Below are 26,117 nucleotides of genomic sequence, written 5' to 3'. Positions count from 1 at the left end.
CCATAGGAGATCGAGAGTTGACATTGCATACTGTGAGCATTATTTAAACCTTTTTTCCATAAGAGTGTATGCAAACTCACATTCCAAATAAAAAGGCCTTACAACAACTGCATTGGTCCCTTCAAGTTCATGACATGACTTTATCTCAAACAACTGCTGTGTTTAAACCATCTTCTCTCCTCCTTTTTCATTTCATTTGAAGTAAGCAATGCATTTCCCATAAGTATGTGATCATTTTGTAACATCCTAAGTTCGAGGATATTTTCTTCATTAATTGCAAAATAATTGCAGTAAATTTAGGTATTTTAAGCAATTCTTGCTCGCTCATTTCTTTTATCTTCTACCAGAGCTTATCAAGCAGCCACAGCATACACCAGACTGTTCTCTACATCCAACAGTGATGGGGTAGTGCCATCTATTACACAAATGACTACACGCCGAGTACGCGAGTCTTTTTCACGGCTTCCTGAGAGGTAAGTTGGAAGCAATAAACTAATTTCAAAGAAGTTGTTCCATCACAGTTAATAGTCTGCTTCTTTGACTGTTCTTAGCTTGTGCTTCTCTCTTTCTTGTTTTCAGTTTGCAGTACAGGCATTCCACCTCGCATGCCTTCAACTGCCCCATGCCTTTCTCGTCCATAGAAGGTCAGCTCTGCCAACGGCAAAGGTCTTCATCCACTCCCAATGTTCACATGTCCAGCACCACCATGCCGATTGATAACAGCATTATTGAGGTAAAAAAAGACTCTTGTCCCCAGGTGCTTTGGCAGAACCCCCTGAACTTGCATGTGCCTAAGAACATGCAGCTGCTGAGAACACATGGGCATTTGCTGGCTACACTTGGCTGTGGCTAGTAGATTTAATTTTCATTTGCCACTATAAATAAATAATGGCCCAGATGTTCCAGTCTCCGGATCGTCAGAGACCAGATGTATGACCCAAGATGCACGCCGGGACCCCACAGAAGTCCCGAAGTGCTGACCTCTGGGAATTGCCTGGGAAGTTTGAACTTCTGGAGGGCAATTCCCATGCTCCCTGGGACCCTCCATGAACGTCTCTGACTCTGAGTTGGACTTTGGACGGTTCCGACTTACTTACCTAGATGGTTACCCAGGAAATGTTAGACAGAAAAATCCTAGCCTAACTCCTCGGTAACTACAGAACTGACCCTGCCGCCCCCCACCCCACCCCTCCACAACTCTCCCCGCGCACTCCCAATTACCCTCCCTTACAGTCTTATCAACCCCTCTGACCATCCACCAACAATCCGTCCCAAACACACTCCTGACTACCAGACCTGACTAGCCCCTGATGTGACTACCCCTCCCCTACTACTCCCCAACCCACCTGCCAGCTCACCATCTGGCCACTCTCCCAGCTGCTACCCTACCCAGCTACCACCTCATCCACCTGCCACCCTACCCCTTTACTCACTTACCTCACCAACCCATTCACTCACTCATTCACCCATTCACTAAAATTCACTAAAATGGATGTTTAAACTTACCATATGGCAGCTAGTGCCATAAAAAGGGGGCATGCCCTGTCTTCACCAACCCCCACCCACTTCCCCCTCGGCCCTGATGTTACAGCACTGCAGTGGAGCTCTTTGAGGGGCACTGCACTCTGCATTTCTGGAGATGCCAGGCTCAGAAGACCCAGCAAGAAATGTGGATCAGGTCAGGGCGAGCAAAAGTTCTGAAAATGACTGTCACTTCGCGGTGGTTCTGGGCCCATATATTGTTTATGATCACTAGTTTGCATTTTTTAAAAAAAAAACTCTCATAGTTATGTTTTCCTTTTCTACAGTCTCCGCTTTATATAAAAAAAAATGCTTTCTGTATTTTTTTGAAATTTTGCACTCACTGTACCATCATATTCTGAGTGCCAGGGCCATTTTTGCTGATACTTTAAACACTGAAGAATTAGAGCTGTCTAAAGTAAGGTCAGAGATTACGGAACACTTGTACAGACAAAAGGAGGTAGAAGTTTGGAACTCTCTTCTGAAATTGGTGCTACATAAATTGAAAATTTTTTTTGTCTCCGAAGCTATTAAGGAATATGGGACAAAGACTGGTATTTTGTAAAGTGCACATCTTCATTTGAAACACACAAATAGATCATTATATTTAAATCATTTAAAGCTAATGAGAAAGTTCATGATGCTCGAGTTTATCGTGAGATCCACAGGATAGATAGCGCTGGGGATTTCCCGAATGCAGCCAGAACCAAACAACTGCAGTTAAGATAAAAGCAAAATACTGCGGATGCTGGAAATCTGAAACAAAAACAAAAATACCTGGAAAAACTCAGCAGGTCTGACAGCATCTGCGGAGAGGAATACAGTTAACGTTTCAAGACCGAATGACTCTTCATCAGACTCTTCTGATGAAGAGTCATTCGGACTCAAAACGTTAACTGTATTCCGCTCCGCAGATGCTGTCAGACCTGCTGAGTTCAAACCACTGCAGTGTTGTCTTCTTCACAAATAGATGGCAGATCAGACATAATCTCATTGAATGGCCTAACGGGCTTAACGACCTACTCATGTTCCTCACCATTTTGGTAAAGGAGTTGAAGCCAACACAAGGAACAGCTGTTCAGAGGCTAGTTAAGCAGTTGATTGCCATTTAAAATGGCAGCTAGTATTCACTAAAAAGGTCGCACAGCATTTTGGCAACTCACAGCTCAACAAATGCCCTTTCCTAACAACAATCAACTATTTGGGAGTAAGTAGACATTGATGTCAATTTCACGCTGTAGGTAAATTGATACTTACCAACTCCGATGATCATTGTTGCTGGAACTGTGAAGAGCACATCTGAAACACGTTGTGAGACTTTCTGGGATATTTTGCCAAATTTTCACCACCACTTGAGCAAAATTTATTCCAAAAATTCTCCATGGACTTTGCCTAAAAAGAGTGAGAGCTGTGCTGCTCCACCTTGTTGGACACCTTTTTTTATAGGCGTGACCAGGATAAAGGGAGTGCTAGGGGATCCCCCTTGGAATGGGATGAGGACATGAGGTGAGGCAGAACAGCACCAGCTGCTGCAGCAGAGAAGAACAGAAGGACGATTTGGTGTCCTCTTCTCTTCCCCCACCCCTCCCCCCACACCCCCAACCTTTCCCTCTTAAAAGTACAGGACATCTCTCTTCCTCCACAAAGACCTTCATTTCTGCATTGGATAACCTACATTCCATCTCCCTTGGTCCCTGAACCATTCTTTAACATGGTGCTGTGTGCCAGCCAGAGTACTTCACACCTTCAGTGGAAATGGGTGTGAAGAACCTATATATGTTGCTCCATGAAAATTACATCTAAGCAGCACTTGAGTGCTAAACCTGCCAGCTTCTGGTTAGCACCTGCAGGTGCATTAAAATCATAATCATCAATTAATCTGAAAATTGTGTGATTAAATCTGGACTTTGAAGCAGAAATTTCTTATTAGCTCAAACATCTTTTTGCCAAAATAACCCCCCATCTCGATCAGTATTTACACAAAACGTTCACGTCCATGTACACTTCACTGAATCAGATGAAATGCTTTTTTTCCTCCTTGTGCAGCACAACAACATTGCAATAGCACAAGATTACTTTGATAGTACTTTTAATGTAGATTGTTTTTGCAGTGTTTCTTCTTGGCATGTTGCCATGTGCAGTAGATCCACCATTCTTTGGATAAAGATTATCACGTTTCCTTCATTCACAATCACCAAGCCTTTTCTTGAAAAAAAAAATGTCCTGCAGATTGTTTCAGTTTTCTTTGTGGTAAAGTTAAGAGCATATTGAGGCCACATGTAGGGTTCCCCTGATGAACAGGAGTAATGAATATCCATTTCTAGTTCAGTCTTTTTGTGGAGAAATTGTTCTGGATGTAGGTAGATTATAGGGAATTAAATAATTTCACCATTATAATAATAACATTTCCCTTGGTATTCTCATGGATTGTTTAGTTAGTTGATGACATGAAATTAAAATTGTTTTGAAAATTGAGTGAACATTCTTTGAATGTTTTCATGACCACTTCTATAACTATTAATTTTGAAAATTTATGATGGTCATGTTTGATATATATGTGTCTCTGCCATTTTCTTCAATTTGACCAACCCTGGTTCCTTTTATTTGTATTTACTTGTCTGCAATTTTGTTGTAGAATAAAATAATGCAACACCACAATTAGCATCCAGTAGCAGTGCTGCAAATCCTGAGAGCTAACATGCTGTGGAAAATTTGAAAGGTGGGATTTTGACAAAAAAAAAGGTTCACTTTTCAAGGTTTGTGTTTTCAGTGGAAGAGGATAAAATTAGATTGTTTCAAGGCTGGCAGATACTCATCGAACCTTCTCTGAACTTGCAAGTTAGCCCAGGAAATTTGTTACAGACTGCTAACAAGACAGGATGTGCTTTCAAAATGACAGAAGCTTGAACAAGCAGATTATTATTGATCTAATGCAGTGTTTAGATTTGCCACTTGTGGAGTTGACATAGATCCTGTTTACAACTAAGATGGTCAATTAATTTTGAACCTCGACCTCAAACCACATGAACAAGCTAATATTACAATTATACTGCTATCTTTGTCAAAGACCTCATGAAATTATACCTGTTCTGAAAGTCAAGCCCATATGACAGAAGCATTGAGGGAAGCAAGGAATGTACTGTGGATGGGGGACTTCAGTTTCCATCAACAAGCATGGCTCACTATCACTGCTGCTGACCAAGTTGATTGAGTCCTGAAGGATTGATCAACCAAACTCAGATGGCGAGAGAACCAACTTAGGTGAAAAATCTAGTTGAGCTCATCCATGCCAGTCTACTTGTCGTAGGTACATCTGCGCTTGACAACATTAGTCGGAGTGACCACCCCACAGTCCTTGCAAAGGCCCCCCTAACACTGAGGCCACCCTCCATTGTGTTGTGTGGCCCTACCACTGTGTAAATGGGATAGGTTTAGAATAGGTCTACCAGCTCACAACTAGACATTAATGAAACACTGGGCTATAGACAACAGGGGTATTCTATTTCACCAAAATTTGTAATCTCATGGCCTGGCACATTCCTCACTCTACCATTACCATCAAGCCAGGGGACTAACCCTGGTTCAATGAAGAGTATAGAGGAGCATCTGGGGAACAGACCAGGCGTACCTAAAAATAAGGTACCAACCTGGTGACGCTACAACACTGAACTACATGCACGCTAAACAGCATAAGCGTTATGCAATAGATAAAGTTAAGCATTTCTACCGCTAGTGGATATGACCAAGGCCCTGAAGTCCTGCCGGGTCCAGTCATGACTGATGTTAGACAATTAAACAACTAATGGAAATAGGAGGTTCAATGAAAATCCTCACCTCAATGATGGTGGAGCCAACTTGTGCATGCAAAATACAAAGCTGAAGTATTGGCAACTGTCTTCAGCCAGAGGTGCCAAGTGGATGATTCATTTGTGTTCCCTCCTGATCTCCCCACCATCAGATCTGCCAGCATTCAGCCAATTTGATTTACTCCACATACTATCAAGAAATGGCTGATGGTAAGCTGTACAATAAAGGTTATGGGTACTGACAACATCTTGGCCTCTAGGGACCTGGGTTTGAATCCCACCATGGCAGATGGTGAAATTTGAATTCAATAAAAATCTGGAATTAAAATTCTGATGGTGACCATGAAACCATTGCTGATTGTCGTTTAAAAATCCATCTGGTTCACTAATATCTTTAAGAGAAGGAAATCTGCTGTCCTTACCTGGTCTGGTCTACATGTGACTCCAGACCCACAGCAATGTGATTGACTCTTAAATGCTCTCTGAACAAGGGCAATCAGGGATGGGCAATAAATGCTGGCCTAGCCAGCGATGCCCACATCCCATGAACGAATTAAAAAATGTTCAAAATAGAAATCGATAGATTTTTGGATACTAATGATATCAAAGGATTTGGGGATAGTGGGGGAAAATAACAGAGGTAAATGATCAGCTATGATCTGTTTGAATAGCAGAGCAGGCTTGACAAGCCTGACAATTACCATTTCCAATAAGGAAGAGTCTAACTGCCTACCCGTGACATTCAATGATGTTACTATGGTTGAATCCCTACCATCAACAACCTGAGAATCACCATTGATTAGAAACTTAACTGGACCAGTCACATAAATACTGTGGCTACAAGAGTAGTTCTGAGCCTGGGAATTCTGCAGTGAGTAGCTCACCTCCTGACTCCCCAAAGCCTGTCCACCACCTAAAAGGCACATGTCAGGAGTGTAATGGAATACTCCCCAATATCCTTTGTTACATTCTTGATTGGCAGCTGAGTGACAATATCTATAAGTTACTAGTAGACATGGTGGAAGTTTGGTTTGGCTGACACACTTTTAGAATCTTCACTGCTGCGACCTGCTTCTTCCTGTTGAGTTTCCCCAGTTTAAGTCAAAACATAGATTTACTAATTCAGCTTATTATGTTGCTTCATCCTCCCATTTTTATCTACTATGGCTTAAAATAATAATGTATAATTCCTCTTCATTTGAATGAAGATAGCTACCGCCACCTTACCCAACTCCATAAACTAAATGAGTTGATGAATCAAGTTGCTTCAATTTACTGTATATTTGTTGTGATGATGGTCAGAAATAATATGTTTTATTTACTTTTATAGGATGTAATAAGAAGTCACACTCAAAAAGGTAATTTGATTACTATTTTTATATTTTTCTTGTTAACACCCTAGGCTGGGTTTCAGCAAGGTTGGAGGGCAAGTGATCTTATGCCAACATGCAGCAATGGTGCAGCCTTTTTTCTCCCCATCCTCTTCCTGTGGTGATGTGCCATTTGGTATGCTAGTTGTTGCACAATCATGGTGCTTGCTGACTGTTAGTAGATGTATCATTCTCTTTTTATATATTATACCATTCAGTGCATTTTACCTTTAACTCCAATTTTTTATTGTAATTTTTAAATTTTGGTGCGCTGGGTGTCTGATATGCACGGAAACCCACCTCTGTGCTTAAGTCTCTAAACCAAGCGACTGAAATACATTTAGGTAAAGTTTCTGGCTTTCTGTTACACATTGTCTCCTGTAGTGATTTAGTTAAGTCCAGAGCATTTAGGTGCAGGATGGGAATGGCCAAGGCTTAAGGATACCTGAGTGTGTACAGGGATACTCCTCTATTTTAGCTGAATATATTCCAGACAGCCTGCTAGCACAGTTAGCATCACCCTGCCATTATACTATTGATGTACAGTACAAGGTTATTTGGGCCCAAGTTAAATGCAAATCACTCCCCGTCTGATAGTTCCTACCTTTTGAGGTTTCATTGATGGGCCAGAGAGTCTAATAAAATATCTTCAGTGCCCTGAACTACTGTGAACATCCCTGATTCAGGTATTGGATTGCTAAGTTTGCCACAGAGGGTTGACTTAGTTCCAGTTTCCCATTGTCAGCATGTCACCCGGACCCCAAAGAGATCCAATCAGACACTCGCCTCCAAAGAGTGTAGGCAGTAATTGGTTATTGGATAACTGACAAGTGTGGGTTTGAGTGCTGCTGCACTAATAAGTCATATGCATATTGTCACCTATAAGTTTCAGTTGGGATGTTTACACCAGATTTTACAGTATTTCAAACATTCAAGAATACAAATCCAAAATAACTTTTGGGTCAGTTGAAATTCTTTTCTTTAAAAAAAAGTTGAAGCCCAGCAATAACAGTAAACTGAAGCTACACGTTTTTCTTCAGTTCCTGCATCAGCACTGTCGAATAGTCCACCCAGCTTAAGTCCAACACGTGAATCTAAGCAAAAGTCTCCAGTTCAAGCTCACAAAGATAGAAGACCATCAGCAACATCAGAAGGAATAAAGAAGATTGTAAGTTGAAGTAAACGGGTGAAACCTAATTATAGAATCTGTGCAGAACCATACTGCTTAAGACTGTGGATTTGGGGTGCTGTCACAATGTTTGTGGCATGTTGTACATAGGTGAAAATATTTCAGTGGATGACAACATTCACAGGAATAAACATATCAATAAGCTTTAAAATGTTGTCGTTATTTTAAAAGACCTTTTCCCTGTAAATCCAAAAACAACCCTTTCCCAATTTGTATTTAGGCTGACGGGTGAAAAATTAATAGTCTGTGCGCAGATCTTTTTATATGCATTCATAATGTATAACAAAAGTCAATTATATGGATAATATTTCTTGAATCATGTCTTACTTGTCGTCCTTAATGACCAGTCTGGGATGAAGAAAATTTTAGAATTTTTATTTAAAATTGTACTACTGACAATGTTGGACAGGAAATTGTGTTTCATCCTATTAAAAACAATTGGGCATTATATTGATATAATAAAATGGAAGGTATTGTGACATGTCCTCCTTACCCCCTGTGGAAAGAGGAAGTGAACTGAGATCCAAGGCAAACCTTACCTCACCTAACTGGAAATCTGTTTTGATTTTTTAAAATTCATTTACGGGATGTGGGCATCTCTGGCTGGGCCAGCATGTATTGTCCATCCCTAATTGCCCTTGAGAAGGTAGTGGTGAGCTGCTGCCTTGTACCGCTGCACTCCCTGTTGTGTAGGCACACCCACAGTGCTGTTAGGGAGGGAGTTCTAGGATTTTGTCCCAGTGACAGTGAAGGAACGGCTATATATTTCCAAGTCAGGATGGTGAGTGGCTTGGAGGGGACCTTCCAGGTGATGGTGTTCCCATGCATCTGCTGCCCTTGTCCTTTTAGATGGTAGTGGTCGTGGGTTTGGAAGGTGCTGTCTAAGGAGTCTTGGTGAGACTCTGCAGTGCTTCTTGTAGATGGTACACACTGCTGCTACTGTGCATTGGTGGTGGAGGGAGTGAATGTTTGTAGATGTGGTGCCAATCAAACGACTGCTTTGTCCTGGACGGTGTCCAGCTTCTTCAGTGTTGTTGGAGCTGCACTCATCCAGACAAGTGGGGAGTATTCCATTACACTCCTGACATGTGCCTTGTAGATGGTGGACAGGCTTTGGGAGATTGATGTTAGACACATTCCCTCAGAAGGCACAAAACAAAAATCAGGACTTTCACACACTTATTCATTCAGCAATCTCAGGTTAGCATAGGCAAAAGTTTGTGGAGAGATTGTCTGTTTTTTATCACTACCAGTGGGCAAGAACTGGGGTGAGCAGGGTGAAGGTAGCTTCTAAGAGATGAGAGATAATAACTTTTTTTAAAAGAACATAGATGATATGAAGTAATGTACTTTCTTTATTCCTTTTTCCTGTCAATTTTTACTTTTCGCCTGCTTCTCCTGTTGAAGATGTTAGTGCTTCCTAGAGTATTGTTCCATAGTCATCCCCTATTAGCAATATGGCTGTCATTCATGAGTGAGCTTTGGCAGGTGTGTTGTCAGGTGGCTTTATCATGATGCACATTGCAGCTGAACCTAACACTCACACTCGAATTCAAACTCTTCAGCAGTAATCTTTGGGGGATAGCCTGGATGAGAATCCTAGCAGGCTTTCCTTTCCTTAACCCAGGAATGCTGAGGCCAATTGTGCTCAGCTCTGCCATACCAGCCAAGATCACTAGCTCAGCAGATTGGATACGGAATTGTGTGGGGGAGCCCTTAACAAACCTGTTGCCCATCACTTTGCTTGCAGAATTGCATCTGAACAGCTCGAGAAGAATTGAGCCCTAACTGCATTCCAGAGAGATAAAAGAGTAAGATTTTTGATAAATTAGTAATTTCAGGTCAGGAAGATTTTAGAGGCTGGACTGATTTAATATTTCTAAAATGAGTGCTTAAACAGGGTTGATATCTTCTAAGATTTTATACAGCTTGTTTGAACACTATTGTCTGTTACAGCGCCCACGTGTTCAAAGAGATTCCAGTTACTACTGGGAAATAAAAGGGGAGGAGGTAGTATTATTGAAGCGAATAGGCTCTGGATCCTTCGGAACTGTATTTAAAGGAAAATGGCACGGTAAGAAGATAATTTTCTAAATCCATCTGTCGTCTAAAGGTGTTTTTTTTTTACTTTAAAAGCTCTGTATTTTAGATAATAGAAAAACTTGAACTGCCAAGATAACACTGCCTAGTAATCAAAGGTTGGAACTATGAATGTTTATGTATCAATTATGTAATTCTGGAAGGGAATCCATTTAATCTATGATCTTGTTGAGTTATCTGGTTGGAAGACCTTCCTTGAATAACCAGGGCTTCAGTGAGTAATTTTTAAACATTTTTTCTTCTACTGAATTTTGCGTGTTGACCAATGTGAAGGATGTTCATATTAGGGAGTGAAACTGTTCCCACTTCAGCCATCCATTGTTTGCACCAAGGACTCGTGAGGTCAGCTGGAGCATAGCCACGTGCAAAGCTTCCTCTACTTTCACCCAACAAGGAGCCTCAACCCCAGCCTTGTAAAGCACACCCTATTGAAGCAGTGGGGCTTTTATCACACTTTTTCCATAAACCTACCTGTGGCCTCTGAGTGAGATTGGTAATTTTCTTTTTTCTCATTCTTAGCAAGTAGATATTGCTGGTGAGGCAGGTGTTTATGGCCCAACCCTGAAGATAGTAGCTTAATGGTAATGTCATTGGAATAGCAATCCAGAGGCCTAGGCTAATGTTCTGTGGACAGGGGTTCAAATCCCACCATGGCAACTGGTGGAATTTAAATTCAGCAAATAAAGCCTGGAATTGAAAAACTAGTCTTAGTAATAGTGATCATGAAACCATCATCGATTGTTGTAAAACCTATCTGGTTCACTACGGGCTCTTTAGGGAAATAGTTTATTTTCATTTATTTGTTCATGGGATGTAGATGTCACTGGCTAGGCCGGCCTTTATTGACAATTGAATTGCCCTTAAGAAGGTGGCACACCACCACCTTCTCGAACCGCTGCAGTCCATTTGCTGTAGGTACGCCCACAGCTCTGTTAGGGAGGCAGTTCCAGGATTTTGACCCAGAGACAGTGATATATCTGCTGCTGTTGTCCTTCTAGGTGACAGAGGTCTTGGGTTTGGAAGGTGCTGTCGAAGGTGCCTTGGTGGGTTGCTGCAGTGCAACTTGTAGATAGTACACGCTGCTGCCAATGTGCGTTGGTGGTGGAGGGAGTGAATGTTTGTAGATGGGGTGCCAGTCAAGTGGACTGCTTTGTCCTGGATGGTGCCAAGCTTCTTGAGTGTTGTGGGAACTGCACTCATCCAGGCAAGCGGAGAGTATTCCACCACACTCCTGACTTTGTGCCTTGTAGATGGCGGACAGGCTTTAGGGAGTGAGGAGGTGAGTTAGTCATTGATAAAGAAACTGAAGATGGTTAGGCTCAGGACACTACCCTGAGGAACTCTTGCAGCAATGTCCTGGGAGTGAGATGATTGACGTACAAAATCACAACTATCTTCCTTGATGCTAGGTATGATTCCAACAATAATACACTCAATTGATTTAGAAAAATCAGTTTTACTCTTTGTTCTCTTTTGTATGAGATATTAGTAAAGGTTATTTTTTTGTGGACAGGGGTTCAAATCCCTGTATTATTGTTACTGTGCTGGTGCTGTGGGGAATTTTCCACTGATTCCCATTGACTCCAGTTTTGCTAGGGCTCCTTGATGCCACACTCAGTCAAATGGTGCCTTGATGTCAAGGGCAGTCACTCTCATCTCATCTCTTGAGTTCAGATGTTTAGGCCATGTTTGGACCAAGGCTGTAATGAGGTCAGGAGCTGAGTGGCCCTGACAAACCCAAACTGAGCATCAGTGAGCTGAGTAAGTGCCATTTGATAGCACTGTCAGCAACACCTTCCATCACTTTGTTGATGAGCAAGAGTAGACTGATGGTGTGATACAGTAATTGGCCGGGTTGGATTTGTCCTGCTTTTTGTGGACAGGATGTGCCTGGGTAATTTTCTACGTTACTGGGAGATGCTAGTGTTGTAGCTGTACTGGAACAGCTTGCCTAGGGGCATAGCTAGTTCTGGAGCACAGATCTTCAGTATTATTGCCAGAATGTTGTCAGGTCCCATAGCCTTTTCAGTATACAGTGCCTTCAGCCTTTTCTTGATATCATGTGGAGCGAATCAAATTGGCTGAAGACTGGCATCAGTGATGTTGTGGACCTCGGGAGGAGGTCGAGATGGAATATCCACTTGGTACTTCTGGAGGAAGATGGCTGCAAATGCTTCAGCATTCTCTTTTGCACTGATGCGCTGGGCTGCCCTATCATCCAGGATGGGAATATTTGTGGAGACTGTTCCTTGTGTTAGTTGTTTAATTGTTTATCATCATTCATGACTGGATGCGGCAGGATTGCAGAGCTTAACTCTGATCTGATGGCTGTGGGATCACTTAGCTCTGACTATCACATGCTGCTTCCACAGTTTGGCATGCATGTAGTCCTGAGTTGTAGCTTCACAGTGCCTCATGGATGCCCAACTTTGAGTTGCTTGATCTGTTCAAAATCTGTCCCATGCAGTGATAGTGTTACACAACACAGTGGATGGCATCCTCAATGTGAAGCCGGGACTCATCTCCACAAGGACTGTACGGTAGTCGCTCCTACCAGCACAGTCATGGACAGATGCATCTGTGACAGGTAGATTGTTGAGGACAAGATCAAGTAGGTTTTTCCCTCTTGTTGGTTCCCTCACCACCTGGCGCAGACCCAGTCTAGTAGCTATGACTTGGCCAGCTCAGTCATTAGTGGTGCCACAGAGCCAGTCTTGGTGATATTGAAGTTCCTCACCCAGAGTATATTCTGTGTTGTTGCCACCCTTAGTGCTTCCTTCAAGTGGTGCTTAATATGGAGGAGTACTGATTCATCTGCTGATGGGGAGAGGGGTGCTGTAGGTGGTAATCAGCAGGAAGTTTCCTTGCCATGTTTGACTTCATGCCATGAGACTTTGTGGGGTCTGGAGTCAAAGTTCAGGTCTCCCAGGTATGGCAGTGGTCATGTCCGGGAGGCTGGATGGTATGATTCCATGAAGATGACTATATCAGGCTTTTGCTTGATTAGTTTGTGAGACAGCTCTCCCAATTTTGGCACAAGCCCCCAGATGTTACTAAGGAGGAACCTGCAGGGCCTGGGTTGCCATTGTCATTTCCAGTGTCTTGGTTGAGGCCACATGATCCATCCGGTTTCATTCCTTTAAGGCTTCGTAGTGGTTTGATACAACCTCGTGGCTTGCTAGGCTATGCTAGAGGGCAGTTAAGAGTCAACTACTAAAAGGCATTAGTGAACCAGATGGGTTTCTGCAACAATATACAATAGTTTCATGGTCACCACCACTGAGACCAGTTTTATGTTCCAGATTTGTTAATTGAATTTAAATTCCAGCTGCCGTTGTGGGATTTGAACCCGTTTTCCCCTGACCATTAGCCCTGGATTACTAGTGCAGTGACATTAGCAGCACGCACTGTATCCCCATAAAGAAATCTGCCATCCTTTCCTGGTTTGGCCTACATGTGACTCCAGATCTACAGCAATATGGTTGACTCTTACCTGCCCTCTGAAATGCCCTAGCAAACCATTCAGCTTAAGGGCAATTGGTGATGGCATCAAATTCTGGCCTTGCCAGTGACACCCACATCCCATGAAAGGAATAATTTAAAAATTGGAGGGTGCGCCTGACCATGGAACTTATCCAAACATCATAGCACTCAATTGCAGATGGATATAGATGAGACCTGGGAGTAATTTGTCTCCAATCTTCTCATTGAGGAGATGGGGCAGGGTTTTTAGGCTGGTGTGCAGGCTCAGGAGCGGCTGGGGAATGCACCGCTGCCCGCGATCAACTCCAGACCGCGATTTCATGCTGGCTGGCCAGTTAACGGCCAGCCAGTGTGAAGCACGCGCCAAAATGCTCAGCGCTGCCAGGGTGGGGGTGGGAAGAGGGCGGGCGATGACATAAGCATGGGCAAGCACTGAATGAAGGCCCCCTGAGGGCAGAGAGCTGCCTCGGAGCCGAAGACTTCAAAACAATTATATAAAGATTTTAAAATCTGGGGGAAAAAAATGTCCATGCATCACAGTCGGTCACCTGAACATTTTAAATGGTGAAATTCTGCTCATACATTTTTATTTTTTTAAATTTAATAACGGAAGCCTCATCCCAAATTGGATGAGGTTTCATCAAAAATGCAAAGTGCACCTGGCAGATTCACCCGTCCACCAACCGTAAGGTTGGACTGACCACAATCGAGGTCAAGCGGAACTTTAACAACTTTAATTGTCTTAATTGTAGGCAGACACTCACATGCGCCCACTGACCGAAATATCACACGAGCGTGAGGTGATGTTGGGATGCTCGCCCAATGTCATCTCGTGCAATTTCGCGTCCGATCAGGTCGGGTGCACGCCCACACACTGATCTAAATATTCTGCGCATGGTGAATGATATATTGTGATTAGGAAGAAAAATACTGAAATTGAAAGTTATTAAAAGATTTAGTTTGAAGTAACAAATTACCCAAACTCTAGAGCTGAATCTTTAAATCATGTTTATGAGAAAATTTTATACTTAATGTATATTTTTTAGAGAAACCATTAGTCTAGCGAGAGTTGGCTCTGGTTCGTGCAGTGTTTGACTCTTAACCTGTGTGCCACGTGTATGGCCTCAGTCCTCAGTTAGGTTACAGTTGCTCATACATGTACTGAGTGAGATGTAATTTACATGTCCACTTTTGTCTTTTAAAATTTTCCGCTGCTGCCGAGACCAACTGAAAAACTTAATTAAATCGACTGTTTATGTGTAGGTGGTTTATCTAGATGTTATAAAGCTGGTATTTAGAATTCAACTCAATTCCCCTCTTTAAAAAAAAGTTTAATAAATAAACACATCTCCAAATTGACTGTTCATACAGTGGCTTGCTTGTGGTTTACTGGAGAGAATATGATTTGGAATTGCAGTACTGACCACAGTGGGTGGGTGTTGAAGATTGTGGGTGAATTGGCCTGCCTCCTGACTGGTTATTTATACTGTTGATAATAATGAATGGTTTGTTTAGTCTGATTAGCTGAGGAAGTTTGCAGAAGTGTCGTAATGGAAATGTAGCAAGTTTGGGTCGCACACTGTTTTACTTAAATGTGAAAATGAAATACAGCTCTGGAGTTGGAGCTGGACACTAAACTGGACTGAAAGCTAACTGGAGTTGTCTCCTCTTCCTTCTAGTATTGCAGCTTTACAGTTTCCTCTGTGGCTTTGAATTGGAACTGCTTATAACTTCCATAGAGGTTTACACAAAAGGAGACCACTGCCCATTTTGTTGGTACTGTCTCTTTGCTGAAGCAATCCAAAACTAATTCCTGCTGACTCTGCATAGCCTTACATCTTCCTTTGCTTCAAATATTTATTCTCTTAAAGATGCATTGGTCTCTGCTTCAGCTCTTCCCTGTAGTAATGCATTGCATGATGCAATAACTCAGTTAAAGAAATTTCTCCATAACCTTTCCCTTAGTCAGTAATTTTAATTGATGACCCCCTCACCGCTGACCCCACAAGTAGAGGAAATGACTTTTTCTATTTAATATATCACAACTTTACATCTCTTCTTGGCATTCTCATAGTATCACAAATCTTTTTGTAACTATAATTTCACAACCCTGGTATTGCCCTGTTAATCTACCTGTATACGCTATGGTTTCAATGTTTTGTTTGGAGTACAGAATCGAATCTGTCACCCAGTATCCTGTGGCCCAGCCATATCCTTGTGTAATACTACGTTTTACCTCTTTGCTCTTGTTTTGTATGCCTGTTTCCAAAACCCAGAATGCTATTTTCATGGCTTTAGCAACCTAACTTGCAGTTTCAGGAAATTGTCTTTGAACACTCATCTTGTTTGGCCACACTCTTCAGCATCTTTCCATGAAGTGTGTACTCCCATTTCTTGTTTTCCCTCTCAAAATGTATAATTACCTCACACATATCCACATTGAATTGCACCGGTCTGTCCATTCCATTATTTTGTACAATGTAGGAGAAGTATAGCACAGGCAGATATCGAAGCAGAAAGCATTTTCTTCCTCATACAATCCATTTCACTGTTAAGCCCTCTGCTGTCGTTAGCAAATGTTGCTGTTATGCTCCTTCCTGATGCTTGCTATACTATTTCTTCAGTATTGCTGTGGTTTTCAGGCTATTTACCCTTACAAGCTGCATCTGAGGAAAATTTGGTTTCTGCCAAGCCCTTCTCTTATTAGTGAGAACAAAGCAAACAGCAGTTGAGACTGTTCATAGCATATTCTAAAGAAAATGGAGAGCTCGGCTCTTGAAAATTTTATTTTGGATCTGGCACAGGATATATTGCTGTAGTCCAAAGGTTTAAAAAGCCTGAGGGTGAGTCTCACTTTGACGATTTGCTCACATCACTGGGAGAGCCAAAGTATAGGGCAGCATCTGGAAGAGACAAAAATAAGAGAGAGATCTCGTTTTTCAAATTCATAGTTGAAATAAAATGGTTACAGATTTTATTTGATCTTTCTTTATCTTACATAATGCCTAGCACACCCTTGGATAACTGAATTCACCCATATTTCCACAGGAATATTTTTCTGGTTCCTTGCTGACCTTTGGATGTGGGGAATAAATGCCAAGCCTTAATAAAAATTTATCAATTATCAAATTTGTTACTTTTTAATCCAATTTATTTTTCATCAAGGAAGTTACAGAAAGTAAAAGGGATTTTATTAACAAAATGTTAATGGGCTAAAGTGCAATGAGGTGAGTTTGTCACATAGACTGTATTGGATTTGTAATATAACTTTTATTTATGTGATCACTGTCTTTTTAAGTAGTTTTTATATTATCATGGCATAATGACTGTGGCTGAAGCCTCAGTTTTAACATCATAATCTGAGACCAAATAATTTGTTTGTTTAAAATGCACATTGTTTGGCCACACAAGGTTAATATCGGCAGTCAAGGCAGTAGCTGCCTTATTTAAGGGGTTATCATGTTGGCCCTTTCGATTATATATAGAGTTGAAGCATTTGGAGAAAGTTGTGAAGCTGGGGTGTCAGTGGAGAAGTGAGGTTTTTCATGGTCTGATACACTCTCCAGGCCCTGGTATCACAATGACACACAATGGAAATCACAAGTCACAGATGAAGGCAACCTGACTGGACTGCTCTGCTGTGTAACTGATGGACATTGTTGTGAACTTGGTATTTCAGGTGATGTAGCTGTAAAGATTCTAAAGGTAACAGATCCAACACCAGAACAACTCCAGGCTTTTCGGAATGAAGTTCAGGTACTAAGGTAAGAAAAGTAGAGAGTTTCTCCCAGTATCTTGTCCAATATTCCTCCCTTGACTACTACCACCAGAAAATGAAGATTAATTGGTCATTTCCATCAATGTTGATTATGGGATGTTGCCAGCAGAGTGTTTCTATTTGCTTACATAAAATCACTGAGCTCCACAACTGGTTCATTGTGCAAAGCATTAATGATATGTCACAACAGAAATGCAAATATTTATTTTTCATCAAGACTGTAACAGAAACACATGTGTTCACAATTTTTGGTAAGATATCCATGGAGCAGTTTAGGGCTTTGCCAATGGGTGGTGATGAAGCAGATGAGAGGAGGAGCTAACCATGTTGCCATATACCACATCCTACATTTATATAGCCACTTTAAAATAGTAAAATATTCCAAGGTACTTCACTGGAGTGATTAAATTTAAGACCAAGCCACATAAGGAGATATTAGGACAGGTGACCGAAAGCTTGGTCAAAGAGGTAGGTTTTAAGGTGCATCTTAAAGGAGGAGAAAGTGGAAGAATATTTAGGGTGGGAATTCCAGAGTTTTTACAAGGACAAAATACTGTTCCTCATATTATACTCAATTGTATTACGAATACATCCCAGCACCATGTTTGTTCAATGATTACTTCACTGCATTGTTCATGTACCTTCAGAATTGCTAGTCAGAATCACAAATTGACACATGAATGTGTAAATGCCTGAATCAAAATTTGATCAAGTAGCCTGCAGGTACTATCATGGTTTGCTCGCCAAATGCATGGATGTCTATTACCTATTCAAATTAGCAAGTAGTCAGTACCTATAGGATTGGAGAGAGGGGATGAAATTGACAAAGAAAAAAATATAAAGTGTTTGAAGTTCTCTTTTCTTTCTCATCATCAATTTTTTAATAGCAGATACTTTTCTGATTGTAACCTGTTCTCTTGTCACAGAAAGACACGACACGTAAACATCTTATTATTTATGGGCTACATGACTAAGTTTAACCTGGCTATTGTCACCCAGTGGTGCGAAGGTAACAGCCTCTACCAGCACTTACATGTGCAGGAAATAAAGCTGGAGATGTTTCAGCTAATTGACATTGCTCGTCAGACGGCACAAGGAATGGAGTGAGTAGAACGTCATTAAAATTGGCATTGTGGTGCAGTGACATGATTTCTGACCCTGTTGTATACATTCAAGTAAAAACTTTGTTGTGGTGTAGTTTAATTTTACATTTAACTCCTTAAAGGATTCTATTCTTATAGCTACATTTCCTTTCTGGCTTTCTGGTATTTTCATCCTCTATTGTACACGTTGTATTAAGCTGTGATAAGTGAGTTTGATCTAAATAGACATCAAGCAGTGAAGGAGTCCAGGGTAACAGGTCTGCTTTAGGCTGTGACCTAGAGTTTGAATCACTACACTGTTTATACGTCAGCCATTCTAGTGTTGAATCAGGATTGTTGGAATCTTTACTGCCACATAGTGCTAGCCATGGCTCAGATGGTAGTACTCCTGCCTTCAGTCAGAAAGTTGTGGATTCAAGTCCCACTCTAGAGACTTGAACACAAACATCCCAGCTGACATTCCACTGCAGTGGCGAGGGAGTGCTGCATAAGAGGCCCTGTCCTCTATCAGGTGGATGTTAAAAACCCCATAGAACTATTTTGAACAAGAGCAGGGGATTCATTCTGGTGTTCTAGCTAATGTTTATTCCCCGCTCAATGTCACTGAAACAGACTATCTGACCATTATTATATTGCTGTTTGTGAGAACTTGCTGTGTGCATATTGGTTGCCACATTTCCTACATCACAACAGTGACTACACTTCAGTAAGCACTTCATTGACTATAAAGCACTTAGGGATGTCCTTAGGTTGTAAAAGCCACTATATAAAAGTTTTTTTTTGTACAACACCTGAAATATAAATTTCACAAGAACTCATGTCATTGATTTATACCAGCTATACCACATGGGTGGGTAAACTAGTATTGGAAGGTCTAAGGTACTACCATTGGGGAAGACCCACCAGAGGTGGGAGCACAGTCAAGAGTATACAGCCAAGAGTGAGTGGTCTGTGGAATCCTCAACACTGGCTCTGGATCCCATGAAGGCTCATGGCACCAGGTCAAACATGGACAATGAAACTTGCTGATTACCACCTACCGCCCCCTCAAACGGCTGATCAGTCAGTACTCCTCCATTTTGAACACAACTTGGCAGAAGCATAGAGCAGCAAGGACACAGAACATAACCTGGGGATCTGCATGTCTGTCACCAAGAATGACTCGGCACCACTTGCAGCAGATGGTGAGAGAATCAGTACAAGGGAAAAACCTACTTGACTTTGTCTTGAACAATCTACCTGCAGCAAATGGTGGTGTTCATGATGGTATTGATAGCCGTGATCACAGCAGTATCCTGTGGAGACGGAGTCCATCTTCACACTGAGGACATGCTCTATCATGGTTTGCAGCTTTATCACCATGCCAAATGCGATAGATTCAGAGCAGGTCTAGTAGCTTAAAACTAGGCACCCATGAGGTGCTGTTGGTCATCACAGGAGAAGAATTATGTTCCATGGCAATCTGCAACCTCGTGGTCTGGCATATCCCTCATCCTATCATTATCATCAAGCCAGGAGATCAACTCTGCATCAATGAAAAGTGCAGATGTACATGCCAGGAACAGCACCTGCTGTCCCTGAAAATGAGGTGCCAGTCTGTTGAAGCTACAATACTGGACCACATGAATGCTGTAGACAGAGCTAAAAGTTCCCACGACCAAGAGATCAGATCAAAGCTCTGCGGTCCAGTCATAAAAGGTGGTGAACAGTTAATAACAGAAGAAAGAGGTTCCATAAATGTCCCATCCTCATCTGCTGGGCTCTATCTTCATTGAATGCAGAAGACGAGGCAAAGTCTTTGCAAACATCTTCAGCCGGAAGCAGATGATCTATTTCAGCCCCTTCCACTACAGATGCCAGTCTTCAGTCAATTTGATTCACTCCATGTAATTTCAAGTAAAGGCTGAGCACAAAGGCTGTGGGGCCTCGACAAAATACTGGCAGTAGAACTGAAGACTTGTGCTCAATAATTGAGCCAAGCTGTTCCAGGAGAACTACACACTGGCATCTATCAAAGTGGAAAATTGCCCAGGTGTATCCACAAACAGTAGGACAAATTTAATCTGTTCAATTACTGCTCCATCCAGCTACTCTCAATCATCAGTAAGGTGCCAAAGACAGTGTCACCATTTGGCACTTATTCAGTAACCTGTTTTCCAGTGCTCAGTTTGGGTTCCACCTGAACCACTCGGCTCCAGGTCTCATTACAGCCTTGATCCAATCATGGTCAAAGGGCCTGAATTCCAGAGGTGAGGTGAGAGACTACCCTTGACATCAAGGCAGCAATTGACTCAGTGAAGCCTCAAGGAACCCCAGCAAAATTGAAAAATTGAAGCAATGGTAATCAGGAGGAAAGCTCTCCACTGACTGGTGTCACATCTAGCACAAAGGAAGATGGTTGTGGTTGCAGGCCAATCATTTCAGCCTCAGGACATCATTTCAGGAGATCCTCAGGGCAACTGTGGCCCAACTATCTTTGCCTGCTTTAACAAGCCAGTGTCAGAAATGGTGACCATGCAACTATCATCAATTGTTATAAAAACCCATCTGGTTCACTGATGTTCTTTAGGAAATCTGCCATCCTTACCCCGTCTGGCCTATATGTCACTCCAGACCTACAGCAATGTGGTTGACTCTTAACTGCCCTCTGAAATGGCTCAGCAAACCTCTCACTTCAAGGACAATTAGTAATGGGCAACAAATGCTGGCCTAGACAGCGACACCCAAGTGCCATGATAGAATAACAAATAACCTTCGTCCATCATAATTTCAAATAGGAATTTTGCTGATAATTACCCAGTGTTCAGTTCCATTCGCAATTGCTGAAATAATGAAGTAGTCTATGCCTGCATGCAGCAAGACGTAGGTGACATCTAGGCTGGGCTGCTAAGTGGTAAGTAACATTCACACTGCACAAGTGCTAGGCAATGACCATCTCTAACATGAGGGAGTCTAAGTGCCTTCCCTTGGCATTCAGTGTTATTGTCATTGAATCCCTCACCTGTGATATCCTGGGGTCACCAATGACCAGAAACTTAATTGGGCCATCAATATAAATATTACTGTAAAAAGAGACATGTCAAAGCTTTTCGTCTTGCACTCATCAGAACACTTCGCAAGAATATCAATACAAGGGGAAAACAACAATTTATACTGTATGAGAAGAGAGTGCTGATTGGTTGGCAAATGAACTCTGATAAAGGCCTTACCATGGAGAATGCACCTCTGACCGTGGTCTTCAGCACTAACAGGATGCTGCCGTCAAGCCAAAAAGATGTTCTGCCTATCAGAAATGAGTAATGTGGCATGTGAATTTCAGTGCCAGTTTGATGCTAGGTATGTAGGCTGTACATCCCAAAAACTGGTGGATTGTATCAAACAGCATGTCCCAGCTGTTGTTCGCAATGGGCAAAGTGCAGACCGTACCCAACCAGACTGTGCTTGCAAAATTCAAAACAGTGTTCGACATTAAATGTGATCCTGCGATTGGACAACATTTGCTAAATTAATCCTCACGTATGCTAGGAATTATGCTGACAATCAATTTAATATTGTCAGTTGGGCTTGTAGTATGGCGCATTGGCGTTTACTGGAAGCTACATACATTAATAGACAGGGCCCTGTTCTTTGCAGACAGAAAGAACATGTACACACATTGTACCTGTTTCAGCTAAACAAGAGAGCCATTTGCTGACTCATTGGTTAAGGCATTGCCCTGAGGAATCGGTGTGAAAGCTGTCTGGTTTAAATTTTAAACAATGCTTGGCACTTAACTGTCAGTCACCATCAATTGGTGCACTCTCCATCGCAATGCCTCTACCAATCAGATTCACTTGCAATCAATCAACACTGTCTTCTCGTATAACATAAATTGTTGTTTTCCCCTTTTATTGGTATTCTTGCGAAGTGTCCTAATGAGTGCAAGACGAAAAACTTCGACGTCTGTATTTTCAGCAGCACTCAAGTTCTGTACTTCCGAATGACTATTCACTGTAGCTACAAGAGCAGATCAGAGGCTGGATATCTTATAGCAAGGGACTCACCACCTGACTTCCCAATGCTTTTCATCACGTATAATGCACAACTGAAGAGCGTGACTCTTGCCTGGATGAGTGCAGCTCCAACAACACAAGAAGCTCAACACCATCTAGGTCAAAGCAGCCCGATCAACCACCTAAACATTCCTTCCGCCACCATTGCAATGTGTTCCATCTACAAGCTGCACGGTAGTAACTTTCCATAGCTTATTTGATAGCATCTTCCAGACCTGGGACCTGCGTCATCTAGAAGAACGAGGGCAGTAAGCACATGGGAACATCACCCCTTGCAAATTCCCCTCCTATCTCACACACCTATCTCGACTTGGAAATATATTCCCTTTCCTTCATCATTAGTGGGTCAAAATCTTGGACCTCCTGGCACTGTGGGAATACCTTCACCTCATAGACAACAGCACTTGGAGAAGGCGGCTCATCAACTTTCTCAAGACAGTTAAGGATGGAAAATAAAGGCTGGCCTTGTTAGTGACACCCACATCCTCAATGAATAAATTTTGAAACCAGAAAACAACAGAACCAGTATGTCAGATCCAAAGGATTTTTCTTTCCATCTGTGTCAACATGTAGTTGACTAATATTTATGGTGGAACTTGGGTCCTTTGCTGTATGATTCATTAGATAAACTTGCTGAGCCTTCAGAGAAGCTCATGTGAAGCTTTTATGGAAGAGTAGGACTAATGGAATTCATTGCAAATTGGTTCCCTGATTTGAAAATTGGATGATGATAGAAAGTTTAAAAATAACATTTAAAATGCATTTTCTCAATTTGTTTTTTATTTTGTATATAAATTGATGGTGTAGGTAAAGTGAGAAATGACAATGGTTAAAGAAAACAGAACACTACAGTCTTAAACTGATTAATACTGGTAGAGCACTATCTGTGCGAATATTAGTCTGCATTCTGCTATTGCTGTAGCTGCCTACTTTTTATAACCTCTCTCTGTATATCCCACCTGGAAAAATGTGCCCCACAGTTTGTGAACCACAGATCTAAATGTTAGTTTCTGATACTGAAGATTTTATCTCCACAGGTAAATTATCTACTTTGCATATCATTTATAATCTCTGTCACTGTTCAAGAAGCAGAACAGGGTACACAAGCCTGTTGTTCAATTTTATTTACATTGAATAAATAAACACCGCTGATCTGTCACGATGGTTAATTGCCATTGATAATAAGGAAATTGTCTCAAAAAATCCAACCGTGAATGTTAAGGTACTTGTATATTGGATGAATGCTGTCAGTGGTATTCTTCGCATTTACGGCTGCTCTCCAAGATAAGGCAGGCACCTGTAGAGACCTGAATCTGTTGGAGACCCACATTCTCCTGCATTGCTGTTAAATTTCAAATTTGATCTGATTTTTCTTATTTTCTACTCGTTAGTTACAGGTTATTAACTCGGAGGAACCAAAGTTTGGAGCAGCTGCAAAAAAAGGTTAAAATGGGAGAGCAGTGCACGAAGTTGTGGCTCACTCTCCTGGGACCCCTAACTCAAATGTAAAAGTGCCGTTAATAAATAAGACAAGGAGTCCTGTGCTATAATGTTGTAATTACTCCTGTTCTCTACAAATCCATATTTTAACTGAATGGTACTTAAGTTTAGGGAAAAAGCCCTGGTCCAACAAATCCCTTGAAAATTTCATGGGGGAGAAAGAGCGCAGAGATCTCCTGAGGCAAAGAGCTGCCTCAGGGAGATTAGTTTGATCTTAAAAATTTGAATAAAGATAGAAAAATTTTTTAAGACCCGAAGGTTCTGCCCCTATCCGATTGCTTGTGACAGTTTCACAGATACTACGCAAAGATAGCCTAGAGATTCCATGTAGCGAATTGCACCCCTTTAATGTCAGTGGAAAGGACAATGTGTCCATAGAAAGACTGGGCCAGCTTATCCTCATATCTTTAGGAGTCAACCCTACATAAAATAGAAGTAATCTTATGGGGTGCATGGAAATTTCAGTGTAGTCCTTTCATTTATGTAAAAAACTGTTCTACCTGATGTTTGCAGGCTGTGGGAGCAGTAGCTAGGTAAGGAACAAAGCTTGGCTCAGTCAGTTCACTGTTGGCTAACTTGATTCTGTGGGCCCATTTTTAACTCCGAGCAAGTAAATGGGTTTTAAGTGGGTTAAAATCTTGTCCTATGTCTCATGATTATTTTTGTGGCAAGAACAAGAATGTCTAACAGAAACGGCCAAAGTAGCGCTAAGGGGCCAGGTAAGCAAAGAAGATGCCACGTTTTCAGAGCTTGCCATTCAAACCCCTCTCCATGAAATAGAGCAAAGGGGAGACAGGAGTGCTGGGTTCTGTGGCAGGAAAGCTATGAGGAGGGCTACTCATGCCAGGTAGAACGAGGTGACCTCTGGACTACAGGGCAATACCCTATAAAGTTCAGTGACCTGACCAGGCATTGCAAGGTATCACTCCATATTCCTTCAGGGACACCTTCTGTGCTGTTGCACACAGCATTGATGAGAGAGGCTTTTTAATTAAATATATTTCTCTAGAAAGAGAGAGAGAGACTGCATTAATGGCCAGAAACATCACTGAGCCTGACTATGGTTTGCTTCTCTTATAGTTACTTACATGCAAAGAATATTATCCACAGAGACATGAAATCAAACAGTATCCTTTCTTATTTGATCTTTGACCCTTGTTGTTTATTATTTGAGTAATTCAGCAGGATGATACATAGCAGAAATAAGTGCCAAATTTTAATGAGTGCCAAGCATGAGATTTTCCATCCTGACATTACCAAAAGCAATGGAATTCACATCCCCAACTACACAATCAGTTTATTTTATTTGCAGCTCAGGGTTGACTCTTACTTCCTGCAGTGTGCTGCTTTGTCACCTAACTCACTGGTATGCATTCTTCACAATTCACAATTGACAACCAAGCCAACCAATAGAAAGATGCAGATTCCAAGAGCCATATCAATTTGTGGGTTTGAGTGATAACTAGGTTACGTGCAGAAACCCTGTTACACAGAAATCTGGTGCAATTGGCAATCTTTTCTCTGCTGACCGGTTGATAAACGGGCAGTTTCATGGTGATAGGCTATTTAGGATACAATTAGTAAACTTTGGGTCCTGCCCCTTGTGTGTTGCTGACAGTAAGTGAAGCAATGTCCACTCCATTGAAGAAAGCCAGTGAATAGTGTGGGCACTGTAGAAGCATTTGTATGATTGTTTTTAATTTTAAGAGACTACTCAGCACTTGATTGAAATAGGAGACTTAGCATCTATGAACAGAGTTTGTGATTTTTGAGTGATTTCTATTGGAAATAGTGTTGGTTCACCTAGGTGTATGGGATAAAGTTTTGTTAACGTGTAGAATAATAGCAATTAAGCAAGAGGACACTTAAGCAAATTATTAAGTATTGTTAAATATTAGACACTAATTTAATGCATAATGTATTATTCTGCTGTTGAAGTGGTCTGTGTTCCTATACGGCCGCAATGTTTGATTGTTATGAAGCAAACATAATTTGAGGTTATTTAGAGGTCAGTTGCTTATTAGTGTAGAAAACTTGCAAATCAGCGGGTGCTCACAAATTTCAGATAACAAATCAAAAGAACTCATGATAAAGTGTATGGCTCTCCTATTTATTTCTTTTTATGATTGCTTTGAATAAAATATGACATCCAGAGAATTACAGATGCAGATCTATATACTTTTGCTATATTATCTCTAACTATAATTTTTATATT

The 26,117-nt window shown here is 41.5% G+C and overlaps 1 protein-coding gene across 4 annotated transcripts in view; it reads left to right on the top strand.

Annotated features, from left to right (window-relative positions):
• The window catches only part of LOC144681648 (RAF proto-oncogene serine/threonine-protein kinase-like), an 82,318-nt gene that overhangs the window by 41,388 nt on the left and 14,813 nt on the right, over positions 1-26,117 (top strand). For all 4 annotated transcript variants that reach the window (XM_078543437.1, XM_078543434.1, XM_078543435.1 and 1 more), the window contains exons 6-13: positions 348-473; positions 580-733; positions 6,658-6,685; positions 7,738-7,865; positions 9,843-9,960; positions 17,149-17,233; positions 18,174-18,350; positions 24,983-25,029. In XM_078543437.1, coding sequence (XP_078399563.1) covers positions 348-473; positions 580-733; positions 6,658-6,685; positions 7,738-7,865; positions 9,843-9,960; positions 17,149-17,233; positions 18,174-18,350; positions 24,983-25,029 — 863 coding nt within the window. The remainder of the gene's footprint in view (positions 1-347; positions 474-579; positions 734-6,657; positions 6,686-7,737; positions 7,866-9,842; positions 9,961-17,148; positions 17,234-18,173; positions 18,351-24,982; positions 25,030-26,117) is intronic.

Source organism: Cetorhinus maximus, chromosome 6 (assembly GCF_964194155.1).
Source record: "Cetorhinus maximus chromosome 6, sCetMax3.hap1.1, whole genome shotgun sequence".
Taxonomy (NCBI): domain Eukaryota; kingdom Metazoa; phylum Chordata; class Chondrichthyes; order Lamniformes; family Cetorhinidae; genus Cetorhinus; species Cetorhinus maximus.
Note: the sequence above shows the minus strand (reverse complement) of the source record. Positions and strands in the feature narration are given on the sequence as shown.